The 17517-nt window shown below is 62.0% G+C and overlaps 7 protein-coding genes across 7 annotated transcripts; 3 read left to right on the top strand and 4 right to left on the bottom strand.

The window, feature by feature from the left end:
- Positions 1–855: 855 nt before the first annotated feature.
- Positions 856–1483, top strand: COLE_05108 (uncharacterized protein; the record flags this gene model as incomplete). Its single annotated transcript, XM_018423013.2, has 2 exons — positions 856–1085; positions 1444–1483. 2 exons carry the CDS (start codon positions 856–858, stop codon positions 1481–1483), a joined length of 270 nt encoding a protein of 89 aa, XP_018279342.1.
- Positions 1484–1855: 372 nt separating this feature from the next.
- On the bottom strand, positions 1856–3243 carry COLE_05107 (uncharacterized protein; the record flags this gene model as incomplete). The annotated part of the gene is made up of 3 exons (XM_018426166.2): positions 1856–2617; positions 2655–2999; positions 3034–3243. The coding sequence occupies 3 exons, from the start codon at positions 3241–3243 to the stop codon at positions 1856–1858; spliced, it is 1317 nt and encodes a 438-aa protein (XP_018279343.1).
- Positions 3244–3815: 572 nt separating this feature from the next.
- COLE_05106 (uncharacterized protein) lies at positions 3816–8240 on the top strand (the record flags this gene model as incomplete). The annotated part of the gene is made up of 4 exons (XM_018427392.2): positions 3816–4051; positions 4085–4310; positions 4344–7845; positions 7888–8240. 4 exons carry the CDS (start codon positions 3816–3818, stop codon positions 8238–8240), a joined length of 4317 nt encoding a protein of 1438 aa, XP_018279344.1.
- Positions 8241–9236: 996 nt separating this feature from the next.
- On the bottom strand, positions 9237–9539 carry COLE_05105 (uncharacterized protein; the record flags this gene model as incomplete). The annotated part of the gene is made up of 1 exon (XM_018423014.2): positions 9237–9539. The coding sequence occupies one exon, from the start codon at positions 9537–9539 to the stop codon at positions 9237–9239; it is 303 nt and encodes a 100-aa protein (XP_018279345.1).
- Positions 9540–11057: 1518 nt separating this feature from the next.
- COLE_05104 (uncharacterized protein) lies at positions 11058–13407 on the top strand (the record flags this gene model as incomplete). The annotated part of the gene is made up of 5 exons (XM_018423015.2): positions 11058–11291; positions 11328–11504; positions 11540–11792; positions 11844–12530; positions 12566–13407. 5 exons carry the CDS (start codon positions 11058–11060, stop codon positions 13405–13407), a joined length of 2193 nt encoding a protein of 730 aa, XP_018279346.2.
- A 115-nt stretch (positions 13408–13522) lies between these two features.
- COLE_05103 (uncharacterized protein) lies at positions 13523–15248 on the bottom strand (the record flags this gene model as incomplete). Its single annotated transcript, XM_018423016.2, has 3 exons — positions 13523–14863; positions 14895–15039; positions 15124–15248. 3 exons carry the CDS (start codon positions 15246–15248, stop codon positions 13523–13525), a joined length of 1611 nt encoding a protein of 536 aa, XP_018279347.1.
- A 1373-nt stretch (positions 15249–16621) lies between these two features.
- COLE_05102 (uncharacterized protein) lies at positions 16622–17396 on the bottom strand (the record flags this gene model as incomplete). The annotated part of the gene is made up of 3 exons (XM_018424974.1): positions 16622–16916; positions 16966–17306; positions 17361–17396. 3 exons carry the CDS (start codon positions 17394–17396, stop codon positions 16622–16624), a joined length of 672 nt encoding a protein of 223 aa, XP_018279348.1.
- Between the last annotated feature and the right edge of the window lie 121 nt (positions 17397–17517).

Genomic DNA, 17517 nt, shown 5'->3' with positions numbered 1-17517 from the left:
AAGCGGGGTGGAGGGTGTGTCGTGTAGCGTGTCTCGAAAGATGCAGGTGAGACATCAACCCCGCGTCCTGGTCCTACTCCGTGTCCTGATTTCCGCCATCGACCAGTCTCCAGTTCTCTCTCCTGCTTTTCAGATGGCTATGGCCAGCTGCTTTAGCTCTAAGCAGTCAAGCCTTGGGAATGCCGTATCTCTATGCGTATCGGATGGACCTAGGACAGCTAGGAGGTAATGTAGAGGAGAGCTAGTGGGGGTCGAGCGGAGAGGAGAGGGACGCAGATGCACAATGTCGGGAGGGAGCACGCGCAGTGCTTTCCCCGTCGAGAGCTCAGGGGCAAGGGCGAGGCAAAGGGTACGACTTGCCTGGAATCGGACGCTTCAGGTCCCACCCGACCACCAAAGATTGCCACTGCGGGTGGCGGCGATCCCGTCGACTCTCTCTGCAGTTCTGGTCGCGGCTGTGGCGGCTGTGGCGGCTCGAGATTTGTGAGGGGACAACGCAACAAGGGAGGACTCGAGTGGCGTTGGGCCAAAGAGCACCTGGGGGAGGAGGAGGGAATGCGTATTTCACTGTGAGAGGTGGAAGAGCGCGCTATACGTACATCGAGGCGTCGAGACGCGCCAGAAAAAGGAGAGGGAGCTAGAAATTACGAGAGATGAGGGCACAGCAAGTGACCACCACCATAGCACACTCTAATCAGATGACTCTAATGGACATTAGGCAGTGTGCCATTAATGCTCAACCTCCGACATAAGCCCCCGATATAACCTCCACATCTACTCCACTCGACATCACTCACTGCTCGCGTTCATCTCGTCCGATCATCATCCATTGACCTACCTTCATCGACTCAATTAATGAACGACTACGACCGCGAGCTTGCAGGCGCCTGGGGTGCCCCGCCAACAGTCGCCCCCTCCTCTGAACCCACCGTGCAGTCCGCCCTCGCCAAAGAGAAGGCGCTCAAAGAAATCATCTCCCTTCGCGACGGGCTCCGCGGCCTCCTCGTCCGCATTACCGAGGTCGAGGGCGAGACCGACAAGCTCAAGAAGGACAACGACTTTTTGGGAACATACATTGACAATCTGTGAGTCGCTCTGCGTGCTCTGAGGGCCCGTTGTGCACACAAGGAAGGCAATCAGCTTTGGCTTGTCGAAGATTCAGAGCGAAGAGAGGCGAAGTGGAAGAAGGCGTGGAAGCGGTAGTCCGAGCGTCAGGGGACGCAGCCGAGCAAGTGGTGCCATGTTTAAAGTCACGCCGATGGCCGATGGAGCAACGGTCCGTGCGGAGCGCGGGGCGCAGTGGCTTGTTGTTGGCATGCTGAGCCGCTGGCCTGCGACCCGAGCGGGGCGTAGGGATGGCGAGGCGCCGAGGGGGTGGTGGGGCTGAGCCGATGGCATGTTGTGCGAGCTGAAGGCTGGGCATTCGAGTTGAGCTAACAGCAGCACGAGAAACACTGTTGTCGCGGCTGGGCATAAGCGATGAGCGCACATCATGCCTCCCCGACATGTCGCCACGCAGACGGACGGGAAGGCGTCGCCGTCTCTGTTCTCGGGGGTCCGCGCATCCGTGCACACTACGCATCAACATCACCAGAGGTCTGTGTGTGATTTGCTAGTGCCCCGACCTCTTGCCACGTGTGGCGGTCTTCCTCTTCTTGACCATGATCTGCCCCGGTCATTCATCACCGCGGCTCAGCATATAATTACAGCACTGCATGTACGTCTGGCTAGCATATAGGACGAGAAGCTCGAGCCAATGTGGATGATGCGTGGCGGAAGCCCCGTGGCAGCTTCGTCGACAGACGTAGAATGGCCAAATATGCATGGATAACTACACAACTGCGCTATCGTCGGTCTATTCGTCAGCCACCTCCTCAGCCTCCTTGAGGTCGATCTTGGCGACAAACACGCCATTCTTCGCCCCGTCCAAAGTCAGCCACCGCCCGAGGCGCGGCTCCTTTCCAATAGCGGCGGCGAGAACCACACCGTCCTCCAAGGAGAGGATCTGGAGATCATTGACGAAGCCGTCGACCGCGACCTCACCCGCCGGCTTGAACGTGCGCAAGTTGTCGTCGATGGCCCAGAAGCGTATCCGCCCGTCCCACGAGCCGCTCACAACGATGTTGGTCCCGCGAATCGCCGCGAGTGCCGTAATCCAGCGTGGAGTCGGGGGGACAGTAGACGGGAACATGTTGCGTCCCTCAACGTCGACGCCGTGTGCGAGGTGGTGCGTGAACTGCGGCTTCTTCTTGCCCGTGCTCCAGAACGCCAGCGTGCCACTATCGCCGCCTGAGACAAAGTGAGAGTCATCAAGCGCGCAGACGACGTCCACGCTGCCCTCAAAGTACTCGCGGCCGTCGGAACGCGTCTTCCCGCCGCTGCGGAGCACGAGCTGCACCTCCTCCTCGACCTTCCACCAACGGCAGGTGCGGTCGCGCGAGCCGGCAGTCACGCACACGGTCGGCTTAAGCGCCGACACGGAGGTGATCGAGTCCTGGTGTCCGAAGAACGTGTCGAGCGCACTCAGCGTCGAAAGGGAGTGGAGGGTGAGGTGCCGGCCGAGCGAGGCGGAGAGGACGTGTGCGGAGGGATTGGAGAGGGGCGGAATCACGACCGACTGCCGTCAGATACGCCGAGAGTGTACTCACGCTGACCGCGTCCTTGTGGCCCCGCATGCCGGCGGCCCATCGTGGCTCGTCGCCAGACACATCCCACACGCCCACGACCTTGTCTGTCCCGCCGGAAACTACCCACTTCCCGTCCTCGCTCGCCGCGACGCACAGCACCGCGCCCTTGTGCCCCCCGCCCTCGGCGCGGAGCGCCGAATGCGCGAGCGTATCCCGGTCAAAGCGGAGAACGGCGCCGTTTTTCATCGAAGCATACATCGGCCCGGCGGCAGTCATCGCGATCCCCGTCGGCGGGTGCTGCGTGCTCTTGAAGCGCGTGCTGCTCGCCTCCGCAGCAGAGTAGAAACGGTGAATGCGCCCCTCCGCCTCGTCCTGTTGTCAGCGCGTCTCCTCCCCAACAACTCACCACCTCCTGCCGCAACCGGCTGGCGATCAGCTCCCTGTCGATCTCTTCGGCGTCGTAGTCCCCCGTCTCGCGCTGCGCCGCCACCTCCGCCCGGACCTTTTCGAGGTATCCCCGCGCGAGGCGCACACGCTTCTCCGCCGCCGTCTCGTTGGCATCGACAAAGTCCGCGTCGTCGAGCGTGTGCGGCGCCCGGTCCTTCTGGAAGTCCATGTCTTCGATCGCCTCCAGCCCGCCCTCGTCGCCAGACGACAGCTCCTCGTCCCGAGCAGCCTGCACCCGCTCCTTCGAGGCGCGGGGGAGGCGGGACGGGCCCGAGTCTCCGCCGCCACCGCCACCTCGAGATGGGCGCTTGCGCTTCTTGTTCGACTGGAAGAAGGGGTCGACCATGGTATTGTGTTGTCACTCGAAATACAGGATGCTGGGTGAATGTCGCTGGTGGTCGTGAACTTTTGACCAGGCACGATGCCCCGCACTTGCATGCCACGTGAATGTTAGGCGTGCAAGACTTCTGTTGTCCTGACAGGCCCCATTAGGCCCGCGGATGACGCGTGGCCAGAAGTTGGTGCCAGCGATGCAGCACATCACCGCAGCTCCCTCGTCAGTGAGCCGCCCCTTCCTTCCCCCGAGCCCTCCTTCCCTCAACGTGACGGCACCACGTAGATGCTGCGTGAAGAACTCATCTCTCTCTCATCTTTACAACCCATCTCCCGGCCCTCCCTCCCCTCCCCCTCCCCCTCCCCCTCTCCCCCTCCTCTTCCAGCCCACACCCCACGTCCGGCAGCATGAAGCTCAAGGACATCTCGCGCACGGCGACGTTCGCGTGGGACCCCTCCTCTGCTTCCGAGCCCCTCATCGTCACTGGTGCCGTCGCGGGCGCTCTCGACGAGTCATTCTCCAACGACTCGCAGCTCGAAATCTGGGCGCCCAAGCTCTATGAGCGTGACGGCGCCGAGTCCCAGGGCTACAGCCTCGGCGGACAAGGCGCGGGCCCAAAGGGCAGCGTCACCGTCTCGAGCCGGTGAGTCGCCAGACCCTGCCCAGCTCACACCAGCTTCAACAGACTTGCGTGGTCGCAGCCGGAGGCGGGCGCTAGCGGGCGCGGCATTATTGCCGCCGGTCTCGAGACGGGCGAGGTCAACCTCTACGACCCCGTCAAGATCTTCGAGGGCGGCGATGCGCTCATCTACAAGAACGACAAGCACACCGGCCCCGTTCGCGGCTTGCACTGGAACCCGCTCAAGAAGAACCTCCTCCTCTCGGGTGGCGTCAATGCTGAGGTATGTCAGGAGGTGTACCCATTCTCACGATAGCTCTACATCCACAACCTGGAGAGCCTGGGTGACCCGATCCCTCCTGGCCCAGTGTCGACCAAGCTCGGCGAGATCACGTCGCTGGCTTGGAACCCCAGCGTCGCGAGCGTCTTTGCCGCTTCGTCGTCGTCCGGTTTCACTTCGATCTGGGATCTGCGTCACAGCAAGGAGATCGCTGCCCTCCAGTACGGCGGAGGGGCCGCTAAGGGCGACCACACTTCTGGCCGTGCCGGCACGCAGATCGGCAAGCGCCGTGGCATGAGCGACCTCTGCTGGCACCCCGAGCAGGCGACGCGCCTCGTTACTGCGTCGGAGGACGACGAGTCGCCAATCGTCATGATGTGGGACCTCCGCAACACGCGTGCCCCCGAGCGCATCCTCTCGGGCCACACCAAGGGTGTTCTTTCCGTCGCTTGGTGCAAGCAGGACGCCGACCTGCTCGCCTCGTGTGGCAAGGATAACCGCACCATCCTGTGGAACCCGCAGTCCGGCGAGATCGTCGGAGAACTCGCTCCCACCACCGACTGGTCGTTTGAAACCGCCTGGTGCCCCAGCAACCCGAACCTGCTTGCGGTCGCATCGTTTGACGGCCACATTGGTATCAACTCGCTCCAGTCGACTGGCCCCAAGGATCCCGAGGAGAACAAGCTCGCCGCCGATGCCTCGGCTGATGACATCTTCGCCAACCTTGGCACAACGAGCACCTCGGACGATAAGACCAACGCTCAGTCGCTCACCAAGGCGCCTAAGTGGATGTACCGCCCGTGCTCTGCCTCTTGGGGGTACGGCGGCGTTCTTGCTTCCGTCTCTAACCTCCCCTCCGCTGCTGGCAAGCACCAGAGCAGCGTTGTTCACCTGCGCCATGTCGTGACCGAGGAGAGCATTATCGACCGCGCCAAGAGCCTTGACGAGATCGCTGGCAACAAGGAGAAGCTTTCAGAGTTTTCCTCCTCCAAGGCTGAGAACCCGTCGTGGAAGGCGCTCCAGTCGCTATTCCAGGCCAACTCGCGTGACGAGTTGGTCAGCCTCCTCGGCTTCTCGAAGGAGAACGTCGCTCGCCAGGTCGACGAACTCGTCAAGAAGCTTGTCCCGACCATAGTCGAGGAGCCGCCTGAGCCGAGCAAGGACGACACAACCCCAAAGTCAGAAAGCAAGGACCCGCTCGAGTCTGGTGACCACACGCCCGAGGCCAAGTCTTCCAGGGCTCTCTTTGCTGGCGATGACCGCCCCATGACCCCAGCCGATGTTGGCGGCGACACCGACTTCTTCTCGTCAATGGCGACCAGCTCCCTGCGCAACCCCCAGCTTGACTCGATCATCCCACACCTCAACCAGCCCACTGATTCCTCGGTGGCTGCCACCGTTGGGTCTGGCCCCTCGTCGGTGCGCTCAGAGTCGATCAAGGAGAACGTCTTCCGCATCTACCCCGCAGGCGAGTCGGACACTGACCGCCTGATCACGCAGGCCCTTGTCCTCGGAGACTTCTCCTCGGCTGTCAACCTCTGCCTTGCCTCGGAGCGGTTCGCGGATGCCCTCCTCCTTGCCGTGCGCGGTGGCCCCGAGCTCCTCCAGTCGACTCAGAAGGCGTACTTCACCCGTCGCACGCTGGCTCACCCCTTCCTCCGTGTGTACCAGTCGATTGTCACCGAGGACCTCGCGGACATCGTCCAGAACGCCGACCTCGCCGAGTGGAAGGTCGCCTTCGTTGTCCTCTGCACATACGCCAAGGAGGCTGACTTTGCCAACCTTGCCGACCAGCTCGGCCGCCGTCTCCAGTTCAAGTGGCAGCTGCTCACCGGCTCGGACAGCCCCGAGGCTAAGGCTGAGGCCAAGGCCGCGCGCCTGGACGCCACGCTCTGCTACCTCGCAGCGCGCAACCTCGAGCACGTGGTTAGCATCTGGATAAACGAGATGCAGGAGGAGGAGGCCAGTATCGACGCTCCCCGTTACTCGGCCCACGCCAATGCCCTCCAGTCGTTCATTGAGAAGGTCATTGCTTTCCAAGCCGCAACTGGCTACATTGACAAGGACGTTACCGCCAAGGTCCCACCCGAGGAGGCCGGGGCAAGGTCATACGCTTTGGCCGGGCTCTACGACCGCTTCTACGAATACGCGGACCTGCTTGCGACGCAGGGCCTCGTCGACGTCGCGGCCAAGTACATCAAGATGACACCCAAGGACTACCGCGGCTCGGACGGGCACCAGTTCGACAAGGCCCGCAGCCGTGTCTTTACCGCTGCTGGCATCTCTGACAGCGCCGCGGTATCGACCTCCACTGCCTTTGGCCGGCAGCCCGCCACCGCCGGGCCGAGCTCTGGCTCGCGACACAAGCCCTCGGCGTCAATCAGCAGCCGCTACCCCTCTGCCCCGGGCTTCCAGCCCAATGCTTACGCCTCCTCTTCGCCGTACGCTGCCCAATCGTCCCCGTACACCCAGCCCAGCGGACCGTACGGCGCCTCAGCTCCTGCCCGTGGTCCCTCGCCTTCTGTCCCGACCGGCCCCTATGCCCCGCCCCCGACTTCTGGCCCCTACGCTCCACCTCCCTCCTCGCAGCCTGCCGGCCCGTACGGTCCAGCTACGACGTCTGCGCCCTCAAACCCCTACGCCCCGCCGCCGGGAGTCGGTGGCTCGAGCCAGTTCAACGCTCAGCCTTCCGCCTACGGAGCTGGTCCAAACAGCTTCCAACCGGCCTCGAACATGGGCTCTAACGGGTACGACCAGTCGCAGGTGTACAACCCTTACGGCGGATCGAACTACAACGCGCCCGCGCCTTCTGCACCTCCACTGGGCCCCCCTCCTCGCGCCACCGAGCACAAGGAGCCCATCGTTCCTGCTTCTCAGCGTCGCGACATTCCAGGGTGGAACGACGCGCCCTCGCTTGCCGCGCCCAAGCGTGATCGGGGCTCGGCGTCTTCGACCCCCAAGCCGCAGCCCATTACCTCGCCCTTCCCGATGTCGGAGCAGGCGCCATCAGGCCCCTTCCCACCCACGAGCTCGACCCCGCCGCCGCGTGCGCCCCCAGGCGGGCCGCCTGGCGTTCTTCCTCCTCCGCCAAAGGGCGGCCCCCGGCCCCCGTCGGCTGCGAAGAGCCCCGCCCAGGCGCCGTACGGCCTGCCTCCTCAGCAGCAGTTCGGTGCACCAATGTCGCCACCCCAGCAGCAGCAGTTTGGTGCGCCCATGTCGCCGCCCCAGCAGCACGCGCCCTCGTACGCTCCTCCGCCCAAGGCCGGTCCGCCTCCACCTCGCAGTGCGCCCCGTGCTGGTCCTCCCCCTGTTGTCCTCGCAGGCCCCCCTCCACGGGCACTCTCGCCCTTGGGGCCCGGTAACCGTGCCGCGGAGCAGCGGCCACAGCCGCTCGGCACGTTCTCCCCGCCTCCCATGGCAGGTCCGCCTCCATCCGGCGTGCGTGCCGGTCCTCCTCCGCCAGGACGTGCAGGCCCGCGTCCACCATCGCACACGCCCACACCCCCCAACCCTCCCTCCCCCGTGAAGGCGTCGCACCGTGAGTTTCCGTTTCCATCTTGCATACTCTAGCTAATCCCAGCCCCCGGTGACCGCTCGCACATGGGCGACAAGGAAAAGCAGGTGTTCGAGGCGCTGTCTGCCGAGTTTGCGCGCATCAAGCAGGTCAACCCCAACGCATCTGGCACCGTCAAGAAGGTGATCGAGGACACGGAACGCCGCCTCAACATCCTGTACGACGAGCTGAACAATGACCGCATCCCCGACCACACGGTGGACCGGATCAGCCAAATCACGCAGGCGATCAAGGGCGGTGACGCGGGCAGCGCCATGCACATGCACACCGACTTGTTGACGAGCGCGACCACCGAAGTCGCGCATTGGGCGCCCGGCATCAAGCAGCTTATCCGCCTCGGCCTCACGGCAAAGGTATGAAACGAATGAATGCACGTGGTAATGTTGGCGGGGATTTCTGTGGTGATCGTGGTGATGTCAGAGGTACTGCTTATCTCACGGGAAAAGCAAAGCGTCTCTAGGACCCGCAGTTGCTGCGTGCAAAGTCTTGCACACCAGGCTGGGGTTGTTTGGTTCCATTGAGGTGGTTGAGGCGGGCTGGAGTTGACCGTCTTGGTGCACCTTTCCTCGGCCTCCGCAATTCAGGAGTACTGATCAGGTGGTCCACGATAGAACGACGCCGGGTGCACTCTGTGATCAGCTCCGTATGGCGCGTATGGGTTCGCATCGCGCATGGGCGACGCATCTCCAATCAATCTTTAAACACACAACGTGATCCTCCATTCAGACCGTTCCGCATTTTAGCAGCACTCGTGTCCCTTCGACCCTCCAGTTCCAGACTTTCGGACACTGCCGAAGATGCTCTGATAATCGTTCGTGACACGCCAGATCCCAGATGTTGGCAAGACTCGCTAGTCGCTATGTGCTCCGCATGGACCATCTGCGAGAGAGGAATTGGGCGCAGTGGCGTGCCCGAGTTTCCCTCTCCTCGCGTCGTGTCGAGTCGAGAGATTTGCGGCTCAGCACGCCATTCAGAAGATAAGTCGAGCGCGCGACAGGCCAACTCTAAAGGGCGCAAGCTTAGATACTCGTGCTTGTGGAGGGGCGCAGGCCAATAGAGTATGAAATTCGGGCACAGGACTTTGGAGCCTCAGCAAGAGTATGACGCTCGTCGTTTGTCGGAGTTTCCGCCCAGCCCGGGTGACGGCCAAACTCGCCTATTCCAAGCAATATGTGCAGTCAAGTTCAACTGCTCAAGCGCGCTCGAGCTTGTACAATCGCCGAATTGGCTGTGAGTTGTGCGGCGTTATCAACATCAACGCGCTCAAAGCGGGCAGCGAGCGCCACGCCCGCCAGTGCCTGCCAGCACGTGTTCCACAGCCGCAGACGGCGTAACCAGTCATGATGCATGCAAAATTAATATGGCGGCGACATCCGATGCCCCAGCCTATTGGGCATTAGGTGGATTAAGAGACTACGGTCCGAGAGGCCGGCGTCAGTGGCTGATGTTTGCGACAGGGAGCCCGGAGCGCCGGACTTGACCTCTGGCCTCTGCGCCCTGTGATCGGTGGGAATGGGCGCTGGGCGCGCTGGGAGGCTAGGGCGATACGGCACGCGATGCAGAGTTGCAAGAGTTTCGCACCTCGGAGTTACATGGTCAGATGGATATCGGAGGTGGCCGTTAAGGTCCGAGGCCAAGTGACGAAGTGAGACATTCATGAGAGCTAGTAGGAGGCAAGGAGGAAGGATTGGCAGGTGCTAAGAGGCCCGAGACGGTGATGATTCCATCATTCCCATTCCCCCCCGGCTCCAATTCCTCACTTCTCCTCCTCCGCCGCCCCTCCACTATTCCCCAGGCCGCACGCCCTCGCCCTCGCCGCCCCGTCCGCCGTCATCCTCCGCACATCACTCATCACTCTCATCACTCGACATCTTGCATCCGCACCTTCTCTTTCTTCTCCTAGATCAGTGTACACCTTCCATCAACTGTCACCCATCACCCATCCGTCTCACTGTGACTTGCGTGTCTCGCATCCCACCTCGGCGATCCAGAGTCCTACCTTTCTCATTCCCGAACCCGACACTGTCTCCTCTGAGCAGGCGACACCCCGGTCGTCCTAATGTCGCAGCCCCCCGCATCCAAGGGGTATCCACCACTACCCAAAGGCGTCCCGCAGCTACCACCCTTCCCCCAGCTCCTCCACTTGAGGGATTCGCCCTCGTCGCGCTCCGCAAGATCGTACTCTGAAGGCCCGGCCGAAGACGACGCATCGCAAGTCATCATGAGCGGCGAAGAAGAGGAGTCGGAAGAGACGCCAGGCCCCAAGGAGGTCAAGAAGGAGAAGAAGCCGCACGCTACCCGACGCCGGGTGGTGCAGAGCTGCTCCGAATGTCGAAGGCGGTTAGTCGCCGTGTCCTGAGTTTGAGTTTTCCAGCTGACCAGTCCAGAAAGATCAAGTGCGACAAAAAGTGAGTGCAAGTGTAGAGAGACGGTGATTGCGGGGAAGGTGCTGACAGTACAGGTTCCCGTGTGGTGCGTCCGACGTTGACTGGAGCCTCTTCGTGGCGACTGACTTTTACAGGGCCATGCATATTGCGACAAGACCAGGCGCGCTGCCATGAGGTTGGCACTGTAAGTGTTTGCAGGCCGTTCATGGGATTGAGGCTGACGTTCAGGCCGAGAAACAGCTCGTCGCATCGTGAGCGACAACTCCACCACCCGCGCTGACATGCAGGTCCAACTATGCCACAACACAAGATCTTGCAAACCTCGCTCACCGTGTCGATGCTCTGGAGGCGGCTCTGGTCAAGTCGGGCTCGATTGTGCCCTCCGACCTCGAAAGCTTCCTCACACAGATCCGCTCGAAGGTTCAGACCACCCAGGCTGTCGATCGCCCAGATTCTGGGAGGGCGTCGGCCGGCCTCGACGACGACGACGACAATGTCAGCGACACGGAGGGCGCAGCCCTCACACTCGAGCACTTGGCGTTTGGCAGGTCGCGTGTTGACGGCTCTCATTCGTTGCCGGTGCTCGGCGGTCGCAAGGAGTCGACCATCAGCAGGCCAGGCCAAGGCTACCACCTCACACGCTCTGGTCTCACCGCAGGTGAAGCAGGGTTGCAGCCTTTCGGCTCGACGGCCGCGTCGTACGACCTCCAGCCGGTCCGCAATGAGGAGGAGCGCCGCGCACGCATCCTGGCCCTCTCTGAGACCTTGGCGCCCATTGATGTCTTCGACATGTGCTACAAGAGAACCGATGTCATCCTCAGCGCTCTCACCCGCGTCCTGCCCTCCAAGGAGCGTGGCGAACTCCTCGTCAACGCCTTCCTTCTCCGTGTCGACTGGCTCCACCGTGTGCTGCACGTGCCAACCTTCCTCAGCCAATGCCGCGACCTCTGGGCCCTGCCTCAAGAACGCGTCGTCTATGAGATCTCAATGCCCTTCCTCGCCATTTACCTCGTGGTCATCACCGTGAGTGCAGGGTAGTGGACTGTTGCTAATGAGCAGCTTGGCCTCCATTTCATGGACTCGGCCGAGGCGGGCAAACACTTCACAGCCGAGGAAGTGCAAGGTCTCTCGGACATATGGTACGCTGCCGCGCGATCGGCGCAATGGGCCAGCGACTTTATCGGGACCCACACCCTCGAGAACCTCCAAGCGACGATTCTCATGACTGTTCTGATGGTGAGTCGACCTTGGAGGGAACAGCTAACGAGTAGAACAATCGCGATCGCGCCGACGCGGCCTGGGCTCTCCTCGGTGCTGCCATCAAGACGGCTCAGGGCCTCGGCATCTCGCGCCTCGGAGCAGAGCAGCAGAGTGTCGATGGGCGCCCGCTGCCAATGTGGAAGGGCCGCTGGGAAAGCCTCATCCAGCGTGAAGTTGGCCGCCGCATTTGGTGGCAGCTTGTGTTCCTTGACTGGTCGCTCGCCCCGAGTTACAACTACGCGAGCAGCATCCAGCCTGACCAGAGTGAGTGACGCTGCTGGCTCCGCCACCGCGTACACAAGCTGACCCGTGCAGTCAAGACGGCCCTCCCTGCCAATATCGAGGACGAGGACCTCGTCGATGGCCAGCCGCTCTGCCCGCAGCCACTCAATGTGCGCACGCGCATGTCGTTCCAGCTCGCAAAGCTCAAGTTTGCCGAGATCAGCCAGCGCCAGATATGGCAGGCGAACAACAACAATCACCCGCCGTACTCATTCATCCTCAGTGTCGATCGCGAGCTGCGCAAAGCCATGCTCGAGCTCCCAGCCTTTTTCCAGCCCGACGGCTCGGCGTCCATCCCTCAGGATGTGTCACTTGACCCGAAAAAGCTGGTCGAGCACTACGAGAAGATTACGCTCAGCCTCGCGATCCACTCTCGCATGCTGCGGTTGCACCGCCCGTGGCTTTCGCGCGGCTACGAGGACGAGCGCTTCGCGTACTCGAAGGAGCAGTGCATCCGTGCGGCGCGCGCATCGCTGCGCATGATGTCGGACGACAGCGGCGTTGCGCGCTTCCTTGAGAAGTGGTGGATCCCCCTCTTCTACGTCACTGTGTCGGGCATGGTCGTTATAATTGACTTGCTCAAAACGACTCGCCGCGACATGAAGACCAAGGCGTATGAGGAGAAGGTTGCGGAGGTCAAGGGCGCGCTCAACCAGATGCGCCAGATTGAGTCCTCGGTGCCGGCTCGGGCCGCCGTCAAGGTCATGGACTTCTTGATGAGTGAGTTGAGTGGGTGAGCAGCTACTGACTTTCAGGCGAGGTTGAAGAGAGGCGGCGCCCAACCGGCTCTCTCATCGGTCAGAAGCGCAAGGCTACGCACGATGGCGATGGCACCGGCGACGACGAAGAGCACAATCTTCAGCGTGTGGTGAAGCGCCTTATTCGTCAGGCGCAACTGGAGACGGACAGCCCCGTGTCCAACGGTGCCAACTCGAATACGTCCTTCGTGTCACCTTCCTCCGACAACCTGAACAACGCGAGCCCAAGCAAGATGGACGTGACGTCTGAGCGCCCTGTGTTTGGCGCGTACCCCATGCCCTCCTCGCAGACCAACATCCCCCAGGTTGCCCAGCAGGGCATGGGCGAGGGGACACCAGCGCAGGCAATGTTCCAAGGGCAGCTTGGCATGCCGAGCCAGATGCAGGGCGGTTTCAACTTCAATGTTGACCCCAACAGCGGGAACGCGGGGCAGTTTGGCAGCTTGCCGAACCCCAACTTTCAGCCTGGTAGTCAACTCGACCCAGCCGTCGAGTCGATGCTGGCGTCCTACTTCCCGCCGCCGCAGACCAACAACAACTCTGGCGAGCTTGGGCCAGCTGGCGCATCGCAGGTTCCCGACGACTTCTTGAGTCGGGTGTTCAGCTTCTCGTGGGACAACAACAACAGCAGCAGCAGCAGCAGCCAGAACCAGGGCCAGCAGTCTAGCCAGCAGCAAACGCCGATGACAGCGTCGACCAACTCGACGCCAGGTCAGCAGCAGCAGCAGCAGATGAATCTCGGCAACGGGTCAGCACCAGGCGTGCCACAGCCTCGTCGGCAGGACTCGATCCCGGGCTATGGCGCGTTCGATTGGCAGACGCACAGTTGGATGGCGTAGAGAAGCGTTATAGGCACTCTGTTATAGTTTTTGCTGTAACTTATTAGCGGGCTGTATGAATGCATAGTGAGAAGTGTGCTTGTGATACAGTGCTATGTGCCGAGCCCCAAACATATCAATCGCTGTCGTATGAGACGTGGAATACGAGCATATCGCGTGTGCCACGCCGCACGACTGCGAGGTGCTTGTCAACAAGGTTGGTTTGCACAATCTCCTGACGGGGATCTGTGACGGGGGTCTCGTTGATGTGGATGCCCGTGTTACGAGGCTTGATGAGGCGGGTGGCCTCACTGCGGCTCCCGACAAGGCCGTACATGGCGACGAGCTTGGACACCGGCACGCCGCGGATCTCGCTGCGCTTGACGCGGATGAGACGCGGGTCGCCCTCGAGCGCTTCGAGCACCTCAGCCGTCTTGAGCGCCCGGGGTTCTTTAGCGTACAAAATAGCCTGGGCGGCGTGTGCCTTCCGCACCGCCTCGGGGCCATGCACGAGCTCGGTGACTTCGTCCGCGAGGAGTGCCTGCGCCGCGCGCGCGCGCGGCGTGCGCTCGTGCTCGGCCATGACGGCGTCGATGCGCTCGCGCGGCACAAGCGTCAGCAGGCTGAGATACTTGCGCACGTCGGCGTCCGGGGCGCGGTAGAAGAACTGGTAGAAGTCGTTGATGCTCGTGCGCCCGCTGTCGAGCCACACGGCGTTGCCGGCCGACTTGCCGAACTTCTCCCCCGACGCCGTGGTCAAAAGGGGGATGGTGAGGCCGTACGCGGGCGGCGCCTCCGACCGCGCGGCTTCGACGGCCTCCGCCGCGGCCCCCGCGCTGGCCTTGGCCGCTTCGCGCGCCGCGCGCCGCGCCGCCGCCGCAGAGACATTAGCCTCCTCCTTCGCGGCGCGCGCCGCCGCGCGCCGCTCGCTCTGCGTCATCTGCGCTTCGGCATCCTGCCTCTCCCGCGCGGCCTGGGCCGCCGCCGCCGCCGCCGCTTCGGCCGCAGCCTGCGCGCGCACGCGGTGGATCAAGTCGATGCCCGCGACGATGTTGCCCCACTGGTCCGACCCGCCGAGCTGCAGCCGGCAGTCGTGTGTGCGGTACAGCGTCGCGAAGTCGTGCGCCTGCAGCAGCTGGTAGCTGAACTCGGTGAAGGAGATGCCCGTGTCGCTGTCGAGGCGGCTCTTGACCGAGTCGCGCGAGAGCATCGTGTTCACGCGTGCGAACTTGCCCACGTCGCGCAGGAACTCGAGAAAGCCCACGCCGCGGAACCAGTCGTAGTTGTTCACGACGCGCACATCGCCGTCCCCGGGAGAAAAGCCGCGCTTCGAGGCGTACGCCGTGCCCCGCTCGAAGAAGCGGTGGACTTGCGCCGTGATACCCGCCACGTTTGTGGCGAGGTCGGCTTCGGAGAGCGCGTTGCGCTCCGTCGAGCGGCCGGAGGGGTCGCCGATCATCCCGGTTGCGCCGCCGATCTGGGTTAGCTGGAACCTGCTGGAGCCTTACTAGGGCAAGCGGCCGATGTCCACGCGCACGCAGATGCAATAAGCCCATGAGCGGAAGGAGGTTGCCGACGTGCAGCGACGACGCAGAGGGGTCGATCCCCGCGTACACCGTGGTCGGAGTCTCGAGCTGCTTGCGGAGGTCCGGACTAGCGTGAGCGGAAGCGTCCGGCGTCAAGAACACATTCCCGTCCAACTCATGTCATGCACGACTGGCATCACTCAACACCCACCTCGTGATGGCCTGCACAAAGCCCCGCGCCTCCAGCTCGTCAAGCACGTTAGCGCGCGTTGACTGTGTGCGCACGCCAACCGCCCGCAGCGGCGTCGCCCGCAGGCGAGTAAAAGCGCGGAGCATTGTGGTGGAAAGTCAAGAATGGAGAAGCATTAAGTGGAGGTCGGAGATGATCGCCAGATCCGACTTTTTGGTCCCGCTCTTCCATCAATCCTCAACACATGTGGTGAGTGGCAAAAGGGAACGTTTCCTATTCGTTGTGAGTTTCGAACTCACGACCTTTCGCGTGTGAAGCGAACGCTCTCCCACTGAGCTAAACGAACGACTTGTTGCTGAGTTGATGTTGGCGTCCTCCACTAGTATCCCGCAATGCGCATCTCAGATAGCTATTCTGGGGCTTTCATAGCTCTGGTATGCCTCTGCATGCGCCGCATAAGGTGATGCATAGGTAGTGCTCTAGCGAGGCGGTAGTGCCGAAAGTGCCCTTTATCAAGCGATGATGGCCTCTCCGTCTGCCGCCACACCCGTCGATCAGCTAGACCCTCCTCATGTTTCTCAAACTGCTCTCTCGAGCGCAGTTCACAATCGCAGCTGGTTACGCTTCACCCTCAAACATGGTCCGTGTGAAAGTCAACTAGATATCATTCACGGGATCGATGCATTGCCAGATGTCTGATAGTGAGAGGGTGTCGGTAGACATCAGCGCAGCTAGACGTCCTCCTGCCGCATCCATCTCGCAGCCTCCAGCGCCCAACTGAGCGGCAGTCCTGCTATGATGTTGTCTCCAAGCCTGCTGTTATGCATCGACCATACCCCGAGCACCGCAGGACAGAGGGTGTCAATATCCACAGCCCGGCGTGCTGCCGTAGGGTTCGCACCGGATTTTGCCCAGCCATTGCCCCACAATCCGAGGTTGGTACCTGCGACGGGTCCAACGACGAGATGACTGTATCTTCGTCAACTGCAGCGTGCCGTGTCCCGCGACTGTGTCCAATGCGAACGTGGCTCCGGTGCTGGGGATTCAGGTCTCAGGTCATCTGTCCCTCTAGATGACGAGAGCGGATGCGAGAAGGAGCTCAGCAGAATGCGAACCGCTTGGGTACGCGGGTGTCACTTGCTCCCTGCTCGTGCCTCAAGGCGATCGCCAGTCCAGTCACTCTAACTCAGCTTGTGGCTTCGAAGCCATCGCCATCCGGGGACGGAGGTTATGTTCTGTAGATGTAGATGAGTATGTATCTGGATGATGTATAAGAACGGCTAATGTTGTGAAGCTTAACGTGGCTCGGCGCATTCCGTGGCGGCTGACGTCCACCACCCACGGTGGAATGATGACGGTGCCGAGTTGCAGTGATCGACGCCAAGCGCAGATAACTCTTCGCGGTGTCTATGCTTATTACAGCGTAGCGTGGCCGCGCACTCGACTGCTCCCCGATATACCCCGTTGCACCGTGCATTCTTCTGCTGCTGTATATACATCTATCCAGGCGCTGATATGCTCACTTCGACGCACCCATGGCGGCGAGGGCGGCGTTCTTCTGCTGCTCGTACTCCTTCCAGGCGGGGAGGTTGCTGATGGTCTCCCACCAAGCCTTGACGTGCGGGAGCGAGCCGTCCGTGAGGCTGGGGACCACGCCGAGCTGGGCGACGATGGCGCCGTAGCTGAGGTGGAAGAGGTCGGCGAGTGTCAGCTTGTCGCCGCCGACGAACTTCTGCTTGGACAGAAGACGCTCGTAGCCCTGCAGCTTCTTGGTGAGGTCAGCGATGTGCTTCTCGACACGCTTCTGGTCGGTCCTGGGGTCAGCCGTTTTCCAGGAGAAACATGGAGGGAAAGCGTACGCACTCGAAACCAAACATCTTGGCGAAGACGAGCTCGAAGGCGAGACCAGACGCCGCAGGGTCGAAATTGCTCTGCTCGATGGAGCAACCCTGCTCGAAGCGCGCGTACGCCTCAACGTCGCTCTGCTTGGGCACGAGGTCCGAGCCGGACTTAACGGCGATGTACTTGGCGATGGCGCGGGACTCGAACACGAGGAAGCCGGTGTCGTCGTCGACGAGGTAGGGCATCTGGTTGAACGGCTGCTTCTGCGCCCACTCAGGTCCGTGGATCGAGGCGAACTCATGCGACTCGAGCTTGACATCGGCGCCCATGGTTCCAGCCGAGACGATAACGCGAGCGGCGCACTGCGGTCAGCGAGGTGCCTGCTGTCCTGGAAAGGGAGAGAGGCAGAGACGTACAGTGGAAAGGATGTGACCGTGAAGAGTGTACGACATAGTGGGTGAGTGAGAGGCAGAAGCGTAGTGAGTAGAGATGAGATGTTCAGAGTTAATATATGAGAGGTGGGCCAACGTGTACGGCGTGGGCCGCGGGACGGGCCAGGAGGCAGACTGGAGG

Source organism: Cutaneotrichosporon oleaginosum (assembly GCF_008065305.1).
Source record: "Cutaneotrichosporon oleaginosum strain ATCC 20508 chromosome Unknown ATCC20508_contig04, whole genome shotgun sequence".
Taxonomy (NCBI): Eukaryota; Fungi; Basidiomycota; class Tremellomycetes; order Trichosporonales; family Trichosporonaceae; genus Cutaneotrichosporon; species Cutaneotrichosporon oleaginosum.
This window is presented reverse-complemented; position numbering and strand designations above follow the sequence as displayed.